This window comes from Ictidomys tridecemlineatus, chromosome 8 (assembly GCF_052094955.1).
Source record: "Ictidomys tridecemlineatus isolate mIctTri1 chromosome 8, mIctTri1.hap1, whole genome shotgun sequence".
NCBI classification, from domain to species: domain Eukaryota; kingdom Metazoa; phylum Chordata; class Mammalia; order Rodentia; family Sciuridae; genus Ictidomys; species Ictidomys tridecemlineatus.
In genome coordinates this window covers 82,475,373-82,497,350 of record NC_135484.1, presented here as the reverse complement: position 1 = coordinate 82,497,350, position 21,978 = coordinate 82,475,373, and the positions used below count along the sequence as shown (strand labels likewise).

The 21,978-nt window shown below is 33.4% G+C and overlaps 1 protein-coding gene across 11 annotated transcripts in view; it reads left to right on the top strand.

Moving 5' to 3' along the window:
• The window catches only part of Myo6 (myosin VI), a 139,028-nt gene that overhangs the window by 63,388 nt on the left and 53,662 nt on the right, over positions 1-21,978 (top strand). For all 11 annotated transcript variants that reach the window (XM_078019706.1, XM_078019709.1, XM_040282978.2 and 8 more), the window contains 7 exons: positions 2,849-2,978; positions 5,602-5,707; positions 7,898-7,953; positions 10,857-10,954; positions 11,630-11,794; positions 17,790-17,870; positions 20,979-21,159. In XM_078019706.1, the coding sequence (XP_077875832.1) occupies positions 2,849-2,978; positions 5,602-5,707; positions 7,898-7,953; positions 10,857-10,954; positions 11,630-11,794; positions 17,790-17,870; positions 20,979-21,159 (817 nt within the window). The remainder of the gene's footprint in view (positions 1-2,848; positions 2,979-5,601; positions 5,708-7,897; positions 7,954-10,856; positions 10,955-11,629; positions 11,795-17,789; positions 17,871-20,978; positions 21,160-21,978) is intronic.

Sequence of the window (21,978 nt, the reverse complement as noted above, 5' to 3'; positions counted from 1 at the left end):
AGAAACAGCCTGGTATTGGCACCAAAATCAACTGGTAGACCAATGGTACAGAGTAGAGGATGCAGAGACAAACCCCCATAATTACAGTTATCTCATATTAGACAAGGTGCCAAAAACATACATTGGAGAAAAGATAGCCTCTTTGACAAATGATGCTGGGAAAACTGGAAGTCTATATGGAACAAAATGAAATTAAACCTCTATCTCTCACCATGCACAAAACTCTACTCAAAGTGGATCAAGGACCTAGGAATTAAACCAGAAACTCTGTGTCTAATAGAAGAAAAAGTAGGCCCAAATCTCCAACATGTCAGATTAGGGCCCAACTTCCTTAATAGGACTCCTATAGCACAAGAAATAAAACCAAGAATCAATAAATGGGATGGATAAGAACTAAAAGCTGCTTCTCAGTAAAAGAAACAATCAGTGAGGTGAATAGAGAGCCTACAGAATGGGAGCAAATCTTTACTACAAGCACAAAAGATAGAATAATAATTTCTAGGATATATAAAGGACTCAAAAACCTTAACACCAAAAAAACCCCCCAAAACCAAAAACAAATAACCCAATCAATAAATGGGCCAAGAACTGATCAGACACTTCTCAGAAGGGGATATACAATCAATCAACAAATTATGAAAAAATATTCAACATCTCTGGCAATTAGATGCAAATCAAAAGTACTCTAAGATTTCATCTCAGTCAGAATGGCAGCTATTAAGAATGCAAACAACAATAAATGTTGGCAAGGATGTTGGGGAAAAGGCACACTCATAGATTGCTGGTGGGACTGCAAAATGGTGCACCAAAATATGGAAAGCAGTATGGAGATTTCTTGGAAAACTGGGAATGGAACCACCATTTGACCCAGCTATCCCACTCCTTGGTCTATACCCAAAGGTCTTAAAAACAGCATACTACAGGGACACAGCCTCATGAACATTTATAGCAGCACATTCATTTATAATAGCTAAACTGTGGAACCGACCTAGATGCCCTTCAGTTGATGAATGGATAAAGAAATTGTGGTATATATACACAATGGAATATTACTCAGAAATGAAAGAGAATAAAATCATAGCATTTGCAGGTGAATGGATGAATTTGGAGACTATAATACTAAGTGAAGTAAGCCAATCCCCAAAAACCAAATGCTGAATGTTTTCTCTGATATAAGGAGGCCGATTCATAGTGGGGTTGGGAGGGGCAGCATGGGAATATTAGACAAACTGTAGATAGGGAAAAGGGGAGGGAGTAAGAGGGAGGGGGCAAGTGGGTAAAAAATGATGGTGGAATGAGGTGGACATTACTGCCCTAAGTACATATATGAAGAAGACAGGAATGGTGTGAATATACTTTGTATATAAGCAGAGAGATGAAAAATTGTGCTCTGTGAATATAATGTGAATTGTAATGCATTCTGCCACCATATATAACAAATTAGAATAAAAAAATAAAAAAAAGCTACTCTAAGATTTTATCTCACTCCAGTCAGAATGGCATCTATTAAGAATACAAACAACAATAAGGGTTGGTGAAGATATGGGGAAAAAGGCACACTTATTTATTGCTGGTGGGACTGCAAATTGGTGCAGCCAATCTGGAAAGCAGTGTGGAGATTTCTTGGAAAACTTGGAATGGAATCACCATTTGACCCAGCTATTCTGCTCCTTGGTCTATACCTAAAGGACTTAAAAACAGCATACTACAAGGGGGCACAGCCACATCAATGTGTATAGGAGCACAATTCACAATAGCTAAATTGTGGAACCAACCCAGATGCCCTTCATTAGATAAATGGATAGGGAAACTTTGGTATATATACACAATGGAATATTACTCAGCATTAAAAGAGAATAAAATTATGGCATTTGCAGGTAAAAGGATGGAGTTGGAGAATGTAATGCTAAGTAAAGTAAGCCAATCCCAAAAAACCAAAGGCCGAATGTTTTCTTTGATATGAAGATGCTGATTCATAATGATGAGGGGGGTGGTGGAGCAGGGGAGGAATGGAGGAACTTTAGATAGGGCAAAGGGGAGGGAGGGGAAAGGAAGGGGCATAGGGATAAGAAAGATGGTGGAACAAGTTACGCATCATTACCCTAATTACATGTATGTACTTTGTGTACAACCATGACTTGAAAAATTGTACTCTATATGTATAATATGAAATGAATTGCATTCTGCCATCATATATAACAAATCAGGGTAAATAAATAATTTAATAAAAAATGAAAATTAGAGAATTTTCAGAAACATAAAGTGTATGTTCTATGAGCAATAACACTAAATAAAAAGTATTGTGTAATTTATTTTGATTTTTGGCTGCAGCCACTTTTGAGAGAAGATCGTTGATTGTGCTTTCTTTAGTAGGATGGAATAGAAGTTTAAAATTGTATGTGACCTTAGATATGACTTAATCCAACTTTTTCTATTTTATCAAAACTGTTGCACCCTTTTTTGCTACATACTTAATAACCACTTTAAAATAAATATCATCGATAATATAATTAGCATACATGGATTTAACAAAAATGAACATAACACCCTGACTGAATAACAAAGGCAAAATAGCAATAAAGTAATCTATAATAAAGCTATATATTTATATGTAAATAAAGTTACATGCAGTACATAAAATTATATCTCACAAAAAATAGTTTTGTAAGTGATGGATTCTCTAGAAATCAGAGAATATTTACTGTTAGAAATGCAAATATTAAAGTCCTGATTGTATAGAGAATTGGAGGTATTTATTTGCTGTATATTTTTTTTCTCCTATGAGTCTTGTTCAACTTTGAATGAAAAAGTTAACTGGAAAATTTCATTTTATACTTTTCTTATTTAGACATATGTCGCCAACATTCTGATTGCAGTGAACCCATACTTTGATATCCCTAAAATATATTCTTCAGATACAATAAAATCATATCAAGGAAAATCTCTTGGGACAATGCCACCCCATGTTTTTGCAATTGGTAAGTGCTTTGCTTGCATTTTAATTCCTGTCTTTTCTTATATCATACAAATTTATATAGTTTTTCTCTTGGATTAATAGAAGATACCATGAACTGAATATTTATTTTTTGAATATATATTTTGTTTTTTGGATGTGTCAGCCTGGTTAGGAGCAGGTATCCTGTACACAGGGTGGGGAAGAATACTTTTGCAGCCAACTCATGGAGCAGTCATACATCATCAACTTTGTTGGATGCCTGTGTCCTCTTAGGTGTTTCTGTCATAATAAAAGCAGTATTTTGATTCCTCAGTATGATCAGCTCTATCTTAAAAGTATCCTCCTTTAGGGGCTGGGGCTATAACTGACTGGCAGAGCACGTGCCTAGCATGCATGAGGCACCACATAAAAAATAAATAAATTAAATAAAGATAATGTGTCCACCTACAACTAAAAAAATATTTTTTAAAGAAGTATCCTCCTTTGCAGCCTTGAGGGCCAGGCCTTCCTCTCTTACCCAGGTCATTGCCTGTGAGTATGTTACTTGGGCCATGTTTGAGATGGAAGAGCAGGCTTCCTTCATGCAGTATTTTGCATCAGGGCTTTATAAAATTAAATAATTGAAAGTGGTACATACTGGGGAATCTGTGTACAAAAATAGTGCAATCTGTCTTGGCCTTTCTCAGCCTCTCTTCTTGAGGCTCTCTAAGTCGGAGGCATGGAGAAATGGAGTTATTTGGTCAGAGTTAGAAATTATATTTCTATCCTTTTCCCTGACAAGTCAGAGATGTTACCTCACTGCTTTGCTTCCACACATAACCAGCAGATGAATGCCATGTTTTGATACTGGTTCTTAGTGCAGTTTCTCTTTGGGTTTTCCTATTATACTTGTGTTTTGGCCTAACCAGGCTTCACTTTGAGATTGATGGATGGTTGATGTGTGTGCCCTGTATTACTAGGCAGAATAAATGCATCAGCCAAGTCCAGTGTATCAGCAGATTTACTTTTTTAGTCTAAGACATTTTGATGAACATTTGTATATTCTTTTATCAGCCTGCAAAATGGTACACAACCCTTAGATCCTGAATATGTGTGAGCTCATCACTGGAGAGAAGTTACAAAGTGTAGACAAACTATTTTATTTTTAGTCTTTTATTGCTTAAGATAAAGTATAATAAAGTATTTAAAATGATTTTATAAAAGTGGGTGGAACAGGTTGTTGATAAATTGAACAAAGGAATGGGTGTACTCTTGCATATTGCTTATTAATCAGCTCTACATCAATATAACAAAGTGCCTGGAACAGGCTGCTTATGAAGAAGTTTATTTAGCTCACAGTTTTGAAGGTTTACAAATAGCATAGTTAGTGCAGTCTCTGTGGTGTAACTGCCCCTTGGCTGCATTATATCATGGCAGATAGCAATGGCAAGAGCAAGCAAATGATTACATCTTGAACCCGAAGCAGAGAGATGGGAGGGCCATGGCTTACTTTTTATAGCAACTCTCTTCTAAGTACTCAAAGGGTTTTAGGAGAACTACCTTCTGAGAGCATACCCCCAGCAAGCCAAGGAACCTCCCACCAGGCCTCACCTCCAAAAGATTCCACTACCTCCAACAATGCCACCCTGCAGTCCAAGTCTTCAATACAGTAATCCTTAGGGGATACCCAAACCTATTCCAACTATAGCATGTGATTTACATTCTGTTCTTAGAGTCTAAGTCATTTATAAAGATTTCTTTATTGGTATGGGTAGCACATGTTTGAGGTGAGAAATTGTCTTACTGAGCCAAATTGGTCAGGAACTATTTTAACTTGTTTTAATTTCAAACCAATTTAACATAATTAAATTCTGCTTAATCTGTGTAGTCTTTTAAAATTTAAGACATTTTATAGCTTAAATTGTTGGAATGTAAGGAAGATAGTTAAAAATTATAAACAATTGCAAATCTTAAAATTTAAAGCAGTTTGCTTATCTTTGAAATGGCTGCAAATTCTTTAAGATGTTTAAATTCATAGGAGTATTACAGGGAATCTTATATATTTCTTTTGCAATTATGTGTTTTTTATTTCCAGCAAAAATTTTGGTTGCCATATTTCTTAATTAGAAGCTTCTTACTTCTGCTTCTCTCTGAGGGCTTCATTAGTTATGCATAGTAAGCTTTTTTTTCCTTAAAATCCCTCTGCAGATCTGCTGTGGATTAGGGAGAAAAGAGTCACAATTTGTAATTTGTAGATATTTAGCATGAACTTAAGAGTTGTTTATTTGGATTTCATGTTATTTAGCTGTTAGGGTAATAAGAGTGTTGAAAGAGGGCTGGGGATATAGCTCAGTTAGTAGAGTGCTTGCCTCGCATGCACAAGGCCCTGGGTTCAATCCCTCACACCACATACACACACAAAAAATTGGCAAGTCTTACTATATGCTAATTGTACCTCAATAAAATTGACATAAAAATTGTTAAAAAAAGAGTGTTGAAAGTAAATATTTTTGGAGATGTTATTTTAACACTTTTGAGTGCTAAAAAATTTCATTAACTGTTAATTTATGATTTCTTTAGGAGCAAATGCTTCTAAAGTGAAATTTTATCATTTAATAACTATATTTAGTGTATTGTTCACCATTTATGTATTATTTTGACCCTAGCTGATAAGGCTTTTCGAGACATGAAGGTACTTAAGATAAGCCAGTCTGTCATTGTATCTGGAGAATCAGGAGCTGGCAAAACAGAAAATACAAAATTTGTTCTGAGGTAAGTAGTTAGCTAACCTGAAATATTTTTATCAGATTGACACTATTTTGGTGGTAAAAAACACATAATATAGAATCTGCCTACTTAACCATTTCTGATGTTTAGTGTACTCACATTGTTGTGCATACAATCTTCAGAAGTTTTCATTTTGAAAAACTGAAACTATATACCCGTTAAAAAATCCTATGTTTCCCACTATCCTCACCTTCTGGCGGCTGCTATTTTACATTTGGATTCTATAAATTTACCTTACTTTAGATACCACATAAAAGTGGAATCAATACAGTGTTTATCTTTCTGTTACTGACTTATTTCATTTTGCTCAATTTAAGATTTACCTGTGTTTAGGCTGGTGTTCCAGTAGTCCCAGATTGTGGGAGACTGAACCTAGAAGTTTGGGACAAGCCTGGGAAACTTAGCAAGACCTTGCATTTTCTTTTTATTTATCTATTTGTTTTTACTGGCATTTTGGATGGAACCCAGGGCCTTGCACATGCTGAGCAGGTGCTTACCACCAAGTGGAATCTCCAAACCAAGACCCTGTCTCTTTAAAAAGATAGAAAACCCCCCAAACCCCATGTTGTATTATGTGTTAGAATCTCCTTCCTTTTAAAGGCTGAGTAATATTCCAGTGTAGGGATACATTTTATTTATGCATGCATTTGTTAATGAGATCTTGAATTTTTTCCATCCTTGGTACCGTTATGTGCATGAGTAAATATTTCTTTGAGAATTTGAACAGGTTGACTTTTAACACCTTTGTATATTTTGTTGCATAGTTTGGAATGTGGGCTCTATTATTTTTAAGATACAATTACCTTATATGGAAGCTAGTTTATAGATTATTGAAAGCCAGCTCTGATGTTATTTGTATGAGTATCCTGGGAGAACCAGTGCTAGTTAGGCAAAGGGAAATTTAGGAATGTTCTCTCAAAACCCAAAATCCAGGTGGACATTCTCTTCTCAGTGTTTCTCTAGTAGTGTGCTTCAAACCATTTTTTCCCTTAAGTTTATGATGTTCACCTTTTTAGATCCACTTCCCAAATTTTTTCTTCATTGTATCCCCTTTGCTGTCATCAAATTTAACTCCAAACACTTTGTTTAGAATCATAGCATTTTAAAAATAGAAGGAACCCTAGCATTTATTTTAGTTAGTTCTTTTAATTTACATACCTCGAAGTTAAATCTAATCATGATCTTACTGCTAGGACCAGCACATTCACTAGTACTGTTCCTGCTGTATTATGTATTATTCTCTGTAAATGTGTATGCTTCTCAGAATTATTTATGTAAAACAAATTGAAGAATTTGTTAATGCCTGTTATAGATATGCCATTCTCATTAAATAAATGTTTCTCTATACTCTTGGAAGTGGTTCAATTTCTTATTCTTTCTCTCCTGAATATGATAGTCATATGGTGGGTCTATGGTTAATGTAGGAAAATAAACAAAAAGCTAAGGAACCAATACTTATAATGTATACTTACACTGTAAATAAGGATTGCTCTTTGTTTGGAAAGGTGCTAAGTAAATAGTTGTTTCATTGTGTCTTCTTTTCATGTAACAGCTCAAAGATTGAGAACTTTGCCTTGTTCAGCTGCAGATTCCTTATTTTCTGTAGCCATAATGTTGAATTAATAGGCAGTAACAAAAGGCTGTGAATCTCATGTTGTTGATGAATATTGCCATATGAAATATGTTATATATTAAAATCAAGTGGTTGATTAAAATCAGAATATTTCTAAAAACAGCTTAAAAAATAATGCTGGTTTAAACATTCAGGGCAATCCAAATCAAATTTTAAATAAATTTGAAGCTGTAAGAACATGGTTGCGACAGGCGAGGTGGTGCACATCTGTAATCCCAGTGACTCAGGAGGCTGAGACAGGAGGATTGTGAATTCAAAGCCATACTCAGCAAAAGTAAAGTGCTAAGCAACTCAGCAAGATCCTATCTCTAAATAAAATACTAGGACTGGGGATTTGGCTCAGTGGTCTAGTGTTCCTGAGTTCAATCCCCAATACCCACCCCCCCAAAGAAAAATGGTTGCATTTGAGCATAAATTTGTAATTTTTAAAACTTGTAATGATGACTCAGGTTTCAGTTACATGTATAAATAATAGTGAATTTATAAATATATCATATGCAATATTATTATCATCTAAATTTTGTATTCTATATTGTAAATAGATACCTGACTGAATCCTATGGAACAGGTCAAGATATTGATGAAAGAATTGTTGAAGGTATTGTTAATTTTTCTGTTGTTAAGCATTTACTAAAATTAACTTATTAGAATCCTTTCAATGGTTTGGAATGTTCTTTTCCCAGAGATGCAAAAAACTCTCATCTCCAACAGATCTTTACTCATATGTCATATTCTCATTGACTTAATGTCTATTGTCTCTTCCTATGTCCGTATCCCACGTTAAGCACTAAGAAGGCAGAGATTTATTTTACTTTATAAACTCCTAGAATAGTACTTGGCACATAGTATAAATATTGGCAAATGAATGTAAGAAATAGAGGGAACTGGCTTCCTGTTTGTTTTCTTGACCTTGTTTTTTCTATAAAGAAGAGAAGAAAAGTTATTTGTTTTTAGGGCACTTTTTTGAGGAAAATTATTATAATGAAAGCATTCTCTTAGAAGACAAGTGTGGGGGCCTCTGGGTTGTAGCTCAGCAGTAGAGCTCTTGCCTGGCATGTGCACCGCACTAGGTTCGATCCTCAGCACCACATAAAAAAATTAAATAAATAAAATAAAATAAAAAATAAAGGTATTGTGTCCAACTGCAACTAAAACAAAATATTAAAAAAAAAACCAGATGACAAGTGTGTGGACTGATTTCCTTAAGCTGTCCATGTTTGCATACTCCTTAGAATGCTTCTTGTGCCTCAATTTTGAGACTTGGTCTAGGCCACCATCATGTCGAATCTGTACCCAGCGCCTGCACTGTGAATCCTGTTTGGTATTCTCACTTAACATACCTCCTTCTTCTTAATCTAGTCCCTGTATGGTAGCAGGAGGGACCTTTAAATCTTGTAACAGCTTTATATTGTTCTCATGATGACACTCTAAAGCTCTAGTATCTCCTACTATGCTGTGTTGCCTGGCTCTTAACCCTCTGGCCTCATATTGAGTCTTGACTCCTTTTGCCTTAGTCATGTGGGTCGTCTTGTAGGTCTTTGAGGTGTTTTAGGGCTTTCTGAATACTTTCTCCTTTCCCTTTTGTCATTTATCCCTTCTCGGTAAGTATTACCTTTAAAAAGTTGAATAAATAAAGAACAAATCATGGATTAACTCAATAAAAAACTAATTATTGAGTTAAAGTAATTATTCACTTGAGATGCAGACCTACTTGAAAATTGGATATAAGCCCAGGTTTTTCTCATGGTAATATACTGTGTAGTATGTTGTATGTTATTGAGAAAAATTGGGAACTGCTATTACAAAATGGAAGATCATATTGTAACTGGGTGATCATAGAAAGCTTTGATGCCTTCTTTAATGGAAATTTGGTTGTTGGTTTGGGAATGAATATATTATTAGTAGCATAAATATAATTTTCTGATGGAGGGGTTTTTACCCTGTTTGGAGATATTTTATTTATGTTAAGATTTACTTTAAGTTTTTAGTAGATCATTAGTAAAGGAGTTGGGGAGACCTGTAGTTGAATCCCCCTTGTCAATTGCCAGTCATCTGACCTTTTGAGAGTTGGTTGGCCTTGTTGGCCTCAGTTCTCTTGCCTTTCTGAAAAGTGTTAATATTTCTTTTAGTTTTAGTGGTTTTCTATTTATTTTTGGGAAGTGAAATGGCTAGGGAATGATCTTTAAAAGGGTTTGGAGGCTAGTTTTGCCTTCTGCTGGTCAAAATAAGAAAATGAATTTTGAAAGACTTCATAAGAAATATTCTAACAAATATTATGAATCAATTTGAGGTTGTTGATAAAAATATGTAAGATTAATACTAATCTGGTGTGTTTATAATGGAGATACTGATGAATGCAAGAATAGATTCTATTACTCATGATATGGGTGTGTATGATTATAAAATAATCATAAAATGTTCCATATGTTTATAAGGATTTTAAAAACTATTATTCTGAAAGCCTTTTTAAATAAATATTTATTTTTTAGTTTTAGGTAGACACAATATCTTTATTTTATTAATTTTTTTATGTGGTACTGAGAATCAAACTCAGGGCCTCATGCATGTTAGGCAAGCGTGCTACCACTTGAGCCACATCCCCAGTCCCCTGAAAGTCTTTCTTATGTAATTTTGTAAAGTCTTTTTTTACTGTAAAGTCTCTTTTTAAAAAAATATACGTATATTTTTAATTGTTGACGGACGGTGTTGACAATCAAACCCAGCGCCTCACACATGCAGGGCAAGTGCCCTATTACTGAGCTACAACCCCAGCCCAAAAGTCTCCTTTTAATTTGTTAAATTCTGTTGGATATGCATGTAAAAAAATAAAAAATTTTGTAGTTGTAGATTTCAGCATGCCTTTATTTTATTTGTTTATTTTTTAATGCTGTGCTGAGGATGGAACCCAGTGCCTCGCACATGCTAGGCAAGTGCTCTGCCACTGAGCTGTAGAGGCAAATTTTTAACTTACAAGTAATAATAATATATAAAATATTTTAGAAGTGTAAGTCAAGTAATAACTTCTTGCCTATTATTTTGTCACAAGAGCTTTGCTCTCTATCTGTTATAATAAAATCTCTTGTGGTGCTGAAGTACTTGTTTAACTGAAAATCTTTGCTCTTTAGCTGTTATAATAAAATCTCTTGCGGGGCTGAAGTACTTGTTAAATCTTGAACATTTTAGGGGTAATTTTTAAAGTTGACTTGTAAATTTTATCTTAGTAACTTTGAAATTTAGTCTTTCCCATAACATTGATATTTTCTTTTTATGTACTTTGAGAAATTTTTCTATCTTATGCACTTGAGTAATATCTGAACATAGTGGGTTGAGTGATCATTAAATATTTGTGGAATTTGACATTACCTGGTAATTCCTCCATGTTAATATTTCTGAGAGGATTTTCTCTTGTACTTTTTCTAAAGAGACATACTGTGCATATTGTTTTGTAGCTTTTCTTCATGCTCATTTTTTGATGGGATATGTTATTTTATTTCTCAATAGCTAATCCTCTTTTAGAAGCCTTTGGAAATGCAAAGACTGTTCGAAATAATAATAGCAGTCGATTTGGAAAATTTGTAGAAATACATTTCAATGAAAAGGTAAGTGAAAGTGACTTTTGGGATAATATGTTTGGGGAATATTTGTGAAAAATACAAGGTTTTGTGAAGAATTAGTGCTGTTCTTGCACTTACCCTGTAAGTTTTTGTTACTTTAGCTAGGAAAATACATAGATTCACTGTGACTACCCAAAAGCTCTTTTCAGATTTATAATGTAAACATTGGATTTTCATCATCAAACATAATTTCATATTTAGTATTCCCCCCGATAATTTATTCTTTTGTTGTTGCTTTAACATGTAGTAATTGTACCTATCTATGAGGTACAGTGATATTTCAACATCTGTACAGTGTGCACTGATCAAATTAGGGTAATTAGTATTTTCATCTCCTTAAGAATTCTTCATGTTTGGAATCTCGGACTCCTGTCTTCCATTTCTTCTGTTGAGGTACAAGGCACAGTCAATTCTGATTCTATAGAGGCTCAAAATTTAGAAAGGTCTGGGAAAAGACTTAATGGAGATGTTTAAAATGAACAATGACCTCCACAGATATTCTAAGCTTACATTTAGTTATTTGTTTTCTCTTTGTATTTAATGCATATTATACCCTTTGATAGACAAATGTTTATTAGAAAAGATTGATTTAACCTTGTTAAATTATAGTTTAAGACTTTAAATGAAAAAAAAATATATTTTCTGTCTTTTGTTTTTTAGAGTTCAGTTGTTGGAGGATTTGTTTCACATTATCTTCTAGAGAAATCTAGGATCTGTGTTCAAGGCAAAGAGGAAAGGAATTATCATATCTTTTATAGATTGTGTGCTGGTGCCTCTGAAGACATTAGGGAAAAACTTCATTTGAGCTCCCCAGATAATTTTCGGGTAGGTTGGAAGAAAATAAATTTCATACCATTTTTGCAAATTTAATTGTCTTCCATTATAAAACTTATTTTAGTGAATTTTGCATGTGTATAACTACATTAAATAAAATATAGTTTACCTTCTACATTTATGTGCTTCAACCAACTGAATTTAAACTAGTCAGAGTGAAAAAAAAATTGTGTCTTTTCCTTGTCATTATTCCCTAAACAATAAAGTGTAACATAGCATTGACTTTAAGTATTATAAGTAATATATAGATGATTTAAAATATATGAGACTATATGTATAGGTTTTATATAAATACTGTTCCATTTTGTGTAAGGGACTTGAACACCTGAGGATTTTGCTATTCTATATCTGTAGGAGTAAAGGAACCAATCTCCCACAAATGCTGAAGAACAACTATAAAATGTATTAGAATGATTTCTGTACTAAGGAGATTTTTTTTTTTTAAATATTCTTTCTTAAGTTATAGGTAGACACAGTATCTTCATTTTACATTTATGTGGTGCTGAGGATTGAACACCCAGTGCCTCTTGCATGCTAGGCGAGCACTCTACCACTGAGCTACAACCCCAGTCACTAAGGAGATTTTTTAAAAAAAGTTATATAAAACACAGTCCCTTTATTTTACTTTTATGTGGTGCTGAGGATTGAATGCAGCCCCTCACATGTGCCAGGCAATCGCTCTATCACTAAGCCACAGCCCCGGCCCCTGAGAGATCTTTATTGAGTGTTATATTGAGTTTATAATACAGGTTGAACATTCCTAGTCTGAATCCCAAATCAAGGGATAGATTTTTGGATTAGGGATATTCAGGTGGAAAATCTGCAAATACACCAAAATTAAAAACAAAAAACAAAACAAAACAAAAAAACAAAAACCAAAAAAACACAACAACTTCAAAACAACACTTTCTCAAGTATTTCAGATAAGGGATACTTATCCTTTATATATAGAGAAGGTACATAATGCAATAGGTAAAAGGATAGAAGTTAAACCCCACATTAATTTAAGCTCAATTAGAAATTTATAATAGTTTTGTAACACTAGCTTTCAAGTTAGTTGCCTTTGACTTATCTGTAAAAAGTTTGATCACTGAATTAATAGTAATAAAGGACATATGATTATATTCTTTAATTCAACAACACATATTTATTGCTTGCCAATTGGATGTTAGGTAATGTGCCAGGATTAAAAAGATTAAATGAGAAACAGTACCTGTTACCAAGCAACTGTGAATGTGATGGGAGACACATAATCTGACTGATAAGTTGAATAATAAGAAAATAGACATAGAATGCTTTAGTGACCTGGGGATTTTGCAAGACTTAATGGAAGGATTTTCCAAGTGTTTAAATGAAGAAAGATGGAAGAATATAAGCAAAAGCAAGAAGCATCATAAAGAATAAGGCAGAAAGTGGTAGGAGGGAGGCTGAAGAGCTATAAAGGGCTTTAGTGGAAAATTAGACAGTTTCCTCTCATGTATATCTTCATACAAATACTTCTCTGTCTCCTTCCCCAAGTAATTTTGCTTTGAACTGACTTGACACTGTCTCAGTAATTTCACCAGGTTTTTCTAGTTAAGTCCTTTAGTTATAACTGATAAACCAAACACATCCAAAATTGTTGAATTCTTTTGTCATTATTTTATCCAATTTGTGTACATAAGGAATTGTAGAGATACACCTATTTGAAAAATTTGTATTAACTATACATGTATTTTAAAAAATAAAAGGTTTAAAAAGCTCTCTTTATTAAAACTTTTAAAATAGTTTTGCTATAGTCATGCAAAGATGCTAATATGAAGAAAGCTTGGATAGAATGAGAATGGATGGCAGGATAGTTACAGCTTTCTAATTATAGAAAAGGTAGAAGAAACAAATATCATTCTTATGGTTTTAAATTTTTTTGCAGTCCTGGGAATCAAACCAAGGGCCTTGCTCATGCTAGGCAAGTGTTGGACACTGACCTACATATCCAGCCCCTTTAGTCTTATGTCCAACTGTATAAGCCAAAAACTTGACCGAAAAATTGAAGTGGGGAGATAAAGCACCGTGTAGCAATGAGAATATTTGTTTGGGCTCTATATGTTTACATTGCCATTCTATTAAGTGAAATAACTCTTTTTTTGAAACAGTCAATTGAAAATCTTTCAGCATTATCCCTTTTCCCTTCAAGGGTAGAAGAAGAAACTGTAATCATTGTCCGATTTTGGAGTATGTTAATGTTTACTTATAACAGAGGGAAATACGTACATTGATCATCTAAAATATCAATTCATCCCCCTAAAACATTCAAATTTGCTATACATTTTTCTTGGTGAATATATGTAGTATATTTGTCTTGTAATTCATGCCATGGTATAATGGAATTATAGTAACCTAATTTAAGAAAAGCTGAAATGTTTTAAACTATTTTTCATCCTGTTGTTTTTCTTATGGACCTCCTTATAAACTTCTTTCCATCCTGTTGTACTATCTAATGGACCTCCTTTTAAATGTAAGAGATTTTCTTTGAGGTGAATATATTTCAAATTAAGTATCTCTTATCTTAAATGCTTTGGAACCAGAAGTATTTCAGATCTCAGAATTTCTTGGATTTTGGAATATTTGCATAGACTTTATCAGGTGAATACCACAAGTTTGAAAATCCCAAATCCAAAATATAAAATGCAACAAACCTGGAACTCTAAATTTTGGGGCATTTTAGATTTGGAATTTTTGGATTAGAGGTGTTTAACCTCTGTTTTTGTCCAACTTCATCCCTTATTCTGTTTTGAAAGCTCTTATTAACTTTGTACGGTTTCTGAGAAGTAGTATAAATCATTGAGAGAAGAAAAGCTGAAATTATTTGATCCATAAAGGAAATATTGTAATTTTATATATAGTCACTGTTAACTTTCAGTAAATGTGAAAGTCATGTTTTGAAGAACTGAGTTTAAAAATCAGAAATTAGGGCTGGGGTTGTAGCTTAGTGGTAGAGTGCTTGCCTTGCATGCGTGAGACCCTGGGTTCAATTCCCAGCACCACATAAAAATAAATAAATAAAGATATTGTGTCTATTTACAACTAAAAAAAATATTTAAAAAAATCAGAAATTAAGAAAATAAGGATAGTATTTCATAATTATTCAGAATGACACTTAAAATATTAAGCTATAATATGTTATTTGGAGATCTCATGTGTTTAGCAGGTGGGTGATTTTCATTATTACTTGTAGTAGTAATGTTATAAATTGTGTTTTAAAAAGATAATTGACTGGGATGTAGCTCAGTAGTATCGCACTTGAGGCATTGAATTCAATCCCCAGCGCCACAACTGTGGAGGGGGGTGAAAAATTTATACAATGAAATCTACAGAACCCTAAAGTGAGAAGTAGAAGAAGATCTTAGAAGATGGAAAAATATACCCTGTTTATGGATAGGCAGAACTAACATCATCAAAATGGCGATATTACCAAAAGTTCTCTATAGGTTTAATGCAATGCCAATCAAAATCCCAGTGGCATTTCTTGTAGAAATAGATAAAGCAATCATGAAATTCATATGGAAAAATAAAAGACCCAGAATAGCAAAAGCAATTCTAAGCAGGAAGTGTGAATCAGGTGGTATAGCGATACCAGATTTCAAACTATATTACAGAGCATAGTAACAAAAACAGCATGGTACTGGTACCAAAACAGGCGGGTGGACCAATGGTACAGAATAGAGGACACAGAGACTAATCCACAAAGTTACAACTATCTTATATTTGATAAAGGGGCTAAAAGCATGCAATAGAGGAAGGATAGCATCTTCAACAAATGGTGTTGGGAAAAATGGAAATCCATATGCAACAAAATGATACTGAATCCCCTCCTCTCGCCATGCACAAAATTTAACTCAAAATGGATCAAGGAGCTTGATATCAAATCAGAGACTCTGCGTCTGATAGAAGAAAAAGTTGGCTTTGATCTACATATTGTGGGGTCAGGCTCCAAATTCCTTAATAGGACACCCATAGCACAAGAGTTAATAACAAGAATCAACAAATGGGACTTACTTAAACTAAAAAGTTTTTTCTCAGCAAAAGAAACAATAAGAGAGGTAAATAGGGAGCCTACATCATGGGAACAAATTTTCACTCCTCACACTTCAGATAGAGCCCTAATATCCAGAGTATACAAAGAACTCAAAAAATTAGACAATAAGATAACAACCCAATCAACAAATGGGCCAAGGACCTGAGCAGACACTTCTCAGAGGAGGACATACAATCAATCAACAAGTACATGAAAAAATGCTCACCATCTCTAGCAGTCAGAGAAATGCAAATCAAAACCACCCTAAGATACCATCTCACTCCAGTAAGATTGGCAGCTATTCTGAAGTCAAACAACAACAAGTGCTGTCGATGTGGGGGAAAAGGGTACTCTTGTCCATTGCTGGTGGAACTGCAAATTGGTGCGGCCAATTTGGAAAGCAGTATGGAGATTCCTGGGAAATCTGGGAATGGAACCACCATTTGACCCAGCTATTGCCCTTCTCGGACTATTCCCTGAGGATCTTAAAAGAGCGTACTACAGGGATACTGCCACATTGATGTTCATAGCAGCACAATTCACAATAGCTAGACTGTGGAACCAACCTGGATACCCTTCAATAGATGAATGGATAAAAAAAATGTGGCATTTATACACCATGGAGTATTACGCAGCATTAAAAAATGACAAAATCATGGAATTTGCAGGGAAATGGATGGCACTAGAGCAGATTATGCTTAGTGAAGCTAGCCAATCCCTAAAAAACAAATACCAAATGTCTTCTTTGATATAATGAGAGCAACTAAGAACAGAGCAGGGAGGAAGAGCAGGAAGAAAAGATTAACATTAAACAGAGACATGAGGTGGGAGGGAAAGGGAGAGAAAAGGGAAATTGCATGGAAATGGAGGGAGACCCTCATTTTTATACAAAATTACATATAAGAGGTTGTGAGGGGAATGGGAAAATAAACAAGGAGAGAAATTAATTACAGTAGATGGGGTAGAGAGAGAAAATGGGAGGGGAGGGGAGGGGGGATAGTAGAGGATAGGAAAGGTAGCAGAATACAACAGTTACTAATAGGGCATTATGTAAAAATGTGAATGTGTAACTGATGTGATTCTGCAATCTGTATTTGGGGTAAAAATGGGAATTCATAACCCACTTGAATCTAATGCATGAAATATGATATGTCAAGAGCTTTGTAATGTTTTGAACAACCAATAAAAAAAATGTGGAGGGGGAAGATATTCAATACTGAGAACGTATAAAATTGCCCTTTAAAGATAAAAAAAAAATCTCCAGCTTTATCCATTTACCTGCAAATGCCATGATTTTATTCTCTCTTAATGCTGAGTAATATTCCAGTGTGTGTGTGTGTGTGTGTGTGTGTGTGTGTGTGTGTGTGTATACACACACAACACATTTGCTTAGTGAAGTAAGCCAATCCCAAAAAACCAAATGCCGAATGTTTTCTCTGATATAAGAATGCTGATTCATAATGGGGATGGGGAGGCAGTGTGAGGAAGGGAAAGGAAGGGTTTATGAGGGTAGGAAAGACGGTGGAATGATAGACTTCATTACACTAAGTACGAGTATGAAAATACGAATGGTGTGACTCTACTTTGTGTACAACCAGAGACATGAAAAATTGTGCTCTATTTGTGTAATATGAATTGAATTGCATTCTGCTGTCATATATAGCAAATTAGAATAAATAAAATAAAAACATAGTATTAATTTTTTACTTTAATAATTTTATTTAATCTATTCCAGGGATTAGGAGTTTTTAATATTCTTGGTTAGATAAGTAGTAAAAAATATAAAATATTGAAGTACTGATTTAATTGAGGAATTACACAATACTCAATTTATGTTTAGAAGTTCTTCATGGTTAGTCCTGTTTGATGTTATTTTTTTGTTTCCCTGTGGGTTGTATGTATTAATTCTGTTTTATATTTCTTTTATTATAGTATTTAAACCGAGGCTGTACTAGATACTTTGCTAACAAAGAAACTGACAAACAGATTTTACAGAACCGCAGAAGTCCTGAGGTATAGTAAACTATTTTTTTAATTAAAATTTTAATGCCAAAAAACAATCATGCTGAGCTGGGGTTGTGGCTCAGTGGTAGAGCACTCATCTAGCATGTGTGAGGCCCTGGGTTTGATCCTCAGCACCACATAAAAATAAATAAATAAAATAAAGATATTGTGTCCAACTACAACTAAAAAATAAATATTTTTTTAAAAAATCATGCTGCAAATTATATTTTTAAATTAGGAGCCCGAATAAGACATCTTACTTTTAGACTTATGTTTCAAAAAGCTAAAGTGCTCATTCTTTTAGTGTGCAGAACTTTATAACTCTGTTGATATCTACAGAAGCCACAGCTTCTAGTTCAAGGGACTCAGGACACTGCTTTCCTCCTCCTCTTTTCCAAGTATGATAGTTTTAAATTGCTAAGAATCGTTGTCTTTTAGCACTTTTGAAACTTTTTCTCATATTACCTTTTTAGGATTAAGTACAAAGTATATATTTTTAATTTATTATCTACTTTGTTTGAATTAGGTACCAGGTTTGTACCTTGAATTAGGTACAAGGTTTGAATTAAGGTTTGAAGTAGACAATAGACTAAGCATTCATGTGAAAGTATGTTTACATATTAATAGCACTTCTCTTTAAAATAGCTTATTTCTAAAATATATTCAGTTTTAAACTGGACTCTGGCACACACCTGTAATTCTAGCAATTTGGGAGGCTGAGGCAGGAGGATCACAAGTTTGAGGCCAGCCTTAGCAACTTAATGAGGTTCTAAGTAACTTAGTGAGACTGTCTCAAAATAAAAAATAAAAAAAGGGCTGGGGATGTAGTTCAGTGGTTAAGTGTCCCTGGCTTCAATTCCTGGTACCTAAATAAATAAATAAACAAAGTTTTGTATATTGGCCTCTCTAAATCATTATAATATTTCTAAGAGTAATTAGCTATAATTATACCATTAAGTACTGTTTTAAAAACATTTAATCTTTAATCTGAGGACCTATAAATTTTAATAGGCAGTGTTTAAGTAATAAATGGTATTAAATTGTGTCTATACAAGGGGCTTACATTAGGAAAGTTAAGTTAGGATTAGTTATAAGTTCTAGTTTATATTGCCTTTACTGATTTTATTAAAACATTTATATTGAGTATTTAAATAGTTTTTATTATCATCAATTTCTAATTCTTGTATAAACTAGATATTTTGACTTCTTTCAAACTGGGTTAGATGAAATATATCTTAAATATATATTCATATTAAATATCAGAAAACAAAATTACCCTTATTTCAAATTCAAAATAGATGAGTCTACAGTTAATTTTTTATTAATTTGACATTTTATATATCATTTTAGATAGATGTCTGAATTATAAGTCATGAACTTTATGTTTTATCCATGATTGGACTTTAAAGAAGCAAGATTGTATTTATAATGGTATCTTTGTCTTGATAAGATTATATTTTTATAAAAATATCGCCAAAATATTGTAGTTGTAGGATGCTTCAGCTGTCCTAAAGGAAGAAAATATTTATTTATTTACAAAGATATGGTCTTTGTCACAGAATAAACTGAAAGAAAACTGGTGTTTACACTTCAAAGAGTATCATGTATTCTCCAAAGACAAAAATGTACTCAGTTTTAGATGAATGTAGTTTTTCAGGAATCTTATTTATATTATTTAAAGGGAGGGAGGGTGAGATAATATGTGTGTGTATAATATACAAAGGTGAACAATGGATTAATATGTTTAAATTGCTTTTTATGTCTTCTTTATCAGGAGGATGAGGTGATCATTTTGACTAAACCCTTTGCCTTATTCCATTTGAATGTCTTTCAGCTGTGTGTAATTGCTAGGAAAATGCAGTATTTTTAGTCTGCCCTATAGCAAATATGTTTATTAACATTTGATTAAAAACAGTTTTTAAACGAAGCAAGCATTGAATTGCAAGACTAAAAATTCTGCATGATGTGTTTTCTGTTAATTTTTTGCTGCATGTAATTGTTGTCTTGCTTCTTTTTAAGAGTAAAATGGAATTTCATTTTCTAGATATTTTCCAGAAATTTCACAAATAATTGAATGTTTAAAAAACTTTTGTGGAAAGACAAACTGCTGAAAAGCAGTTGTTTACTTGGAGAAAAATACACCTCCTGGAGCCATCTTTTAATGTCATTAATTCTAATATTATGCTTCCTTATTTTAACTTCTTAATTCTCTGTTCTGGAAAATTCCTAGACCAGTTTTTCTTTGTCCAGTTACTGTTATGTTTTTCCTAGCTTCTGCAGGCCTAACTCTTCATCCCTTTTTCTGAGCTTGTTGTAGGTTCTAACAAATTGAATACTTTGGATACAAATTCCTTTAGGAGAGAAAACAAATTTTCCCTTCTTTTTTTTCTGAAATGTTTTTAGTCATTGCATAAATTTCTAGAATAAGCATAATGCTTTAATACACTGTACCTTGTGTATATACAGAAAGGTTAAAAAAATACTTCTAAAGCCATGTATCACTCTGTCCAAGATATTTGCTTCTGTTTAACTTTAGTGAATTGATGGTAATTAACCTAAAGTAGTGTCATGCTAATTGTCAGGGTTACATATTGCAACTTTTTACCTTTTTTTGCTTATTCGTTTTTAATTGAAAAAAAAGCTGTGTATATTTGTAAAACACATTGGGGTGCAATGTAATGTTTGGATATTGTATACATTGTGGAATAATTAGGTCAAACTAACATATCCATTACTACCTTAATTCTTTTTGACCTAAAGATTTTGATTAATTTCAACCACATATATTCCCTCCTTTTTTATTGAATTTATCTTTATCTAATATCCTAGAATTATAATACTTTAGAATTGAAATTATAATTATAAAACATTTCTTTTCTAAATTGAAATTATTATTGAAATAATTGTAGTTTACATGTAGTTGGAAGAAAGAGTGAAGATATCTTATATACACTTTACCTAGTTATTCAAGTTTTATAAGTGTTAGAATGCTTAAGTTTTTTCATTGACTAATTTTATTTTTGCATGACATTTGTTGCATTAATAGACTTGGTTTTATAGTTTTGGTTTACTTAAAAAGTGTGAAGATTAGTTAATTATTAATTTCTTGTTTTGTAGTATCTTAAGGCAGGTTCCTTGAAAGATCCTCTCTTAGATGACCACGGAGATTTTATTAGAATGTGCACTGCCATGAAAAAAATTGGTTTGGATGATGAAGAAAAGCTTGATCTGTTCCGAGTAGTCGCGGGTGTCCTGCATCTTGGAAACATTGACTTTGAGGACACTGGCAGCACTTCAGGTTTTTTTTTTTTTTTTTTTTCTTAAGGGCATTAAATTAGATTGACTTACTCTTATTTTTTGGTCATATGAAAAATCATTCTAAATGTTTAGGTGCATGTTTTTTGAATTTTCTAGAATGTAGTGTGTTACATGGTGAACCTGACAAATGAGCGATGCTTCATTATGAGCTTTGTTTTGAACAAATTAACAACTGAGTACTAGGGTCATAGTTAAAAATTTTAACTAATGGTACTTTTTTTTTCCCTCCTATACCTGGGATTGAACTCAAGGGCACTCCCCTGAGCCACATCCCAAGCCCTAATTTGTTTTTATTTAGAGACTTGGTTTCACTGAGTTGCTTAGTGCCTTGCTTTTGCTGTGGCTGGTTTGAGATCCTCCTGCCTCAGCCTCCCCAGCCACTGGGATTACAGGCTTGCGTCACCGCTCCTGGATAATGGTACATTTTTAATAACAGATTAATTCTCTATCCTTTATTAAAGTATTTTTGAAATTTTTCTGGTTCATTGATCTAAACTTGGATAAGTTAATCAGGGCAGTTTAACACTATATACCTTATTTATGAGAAACAAAAATAAACTAAAATTTTCACTCTTATGAAAATTGAAGTATATCTAAATAGTTAACATTCAGCTGGGCTTGGTGGTGCACACCTGTAATCCCAGAGCTTTTGGAAGCTGATGAAGGAGGACTGCAAGTTCAAAGCCAGAATCAGCAATTTAGCAAGGCCCTAAGCAAGTCAGCGAGACCCTGTCTCTAAAGAAAATACAAAAAGGGTTGGGGATCCCAGTTTGAAAAAAAAAAAAAAAGTAACATTTAA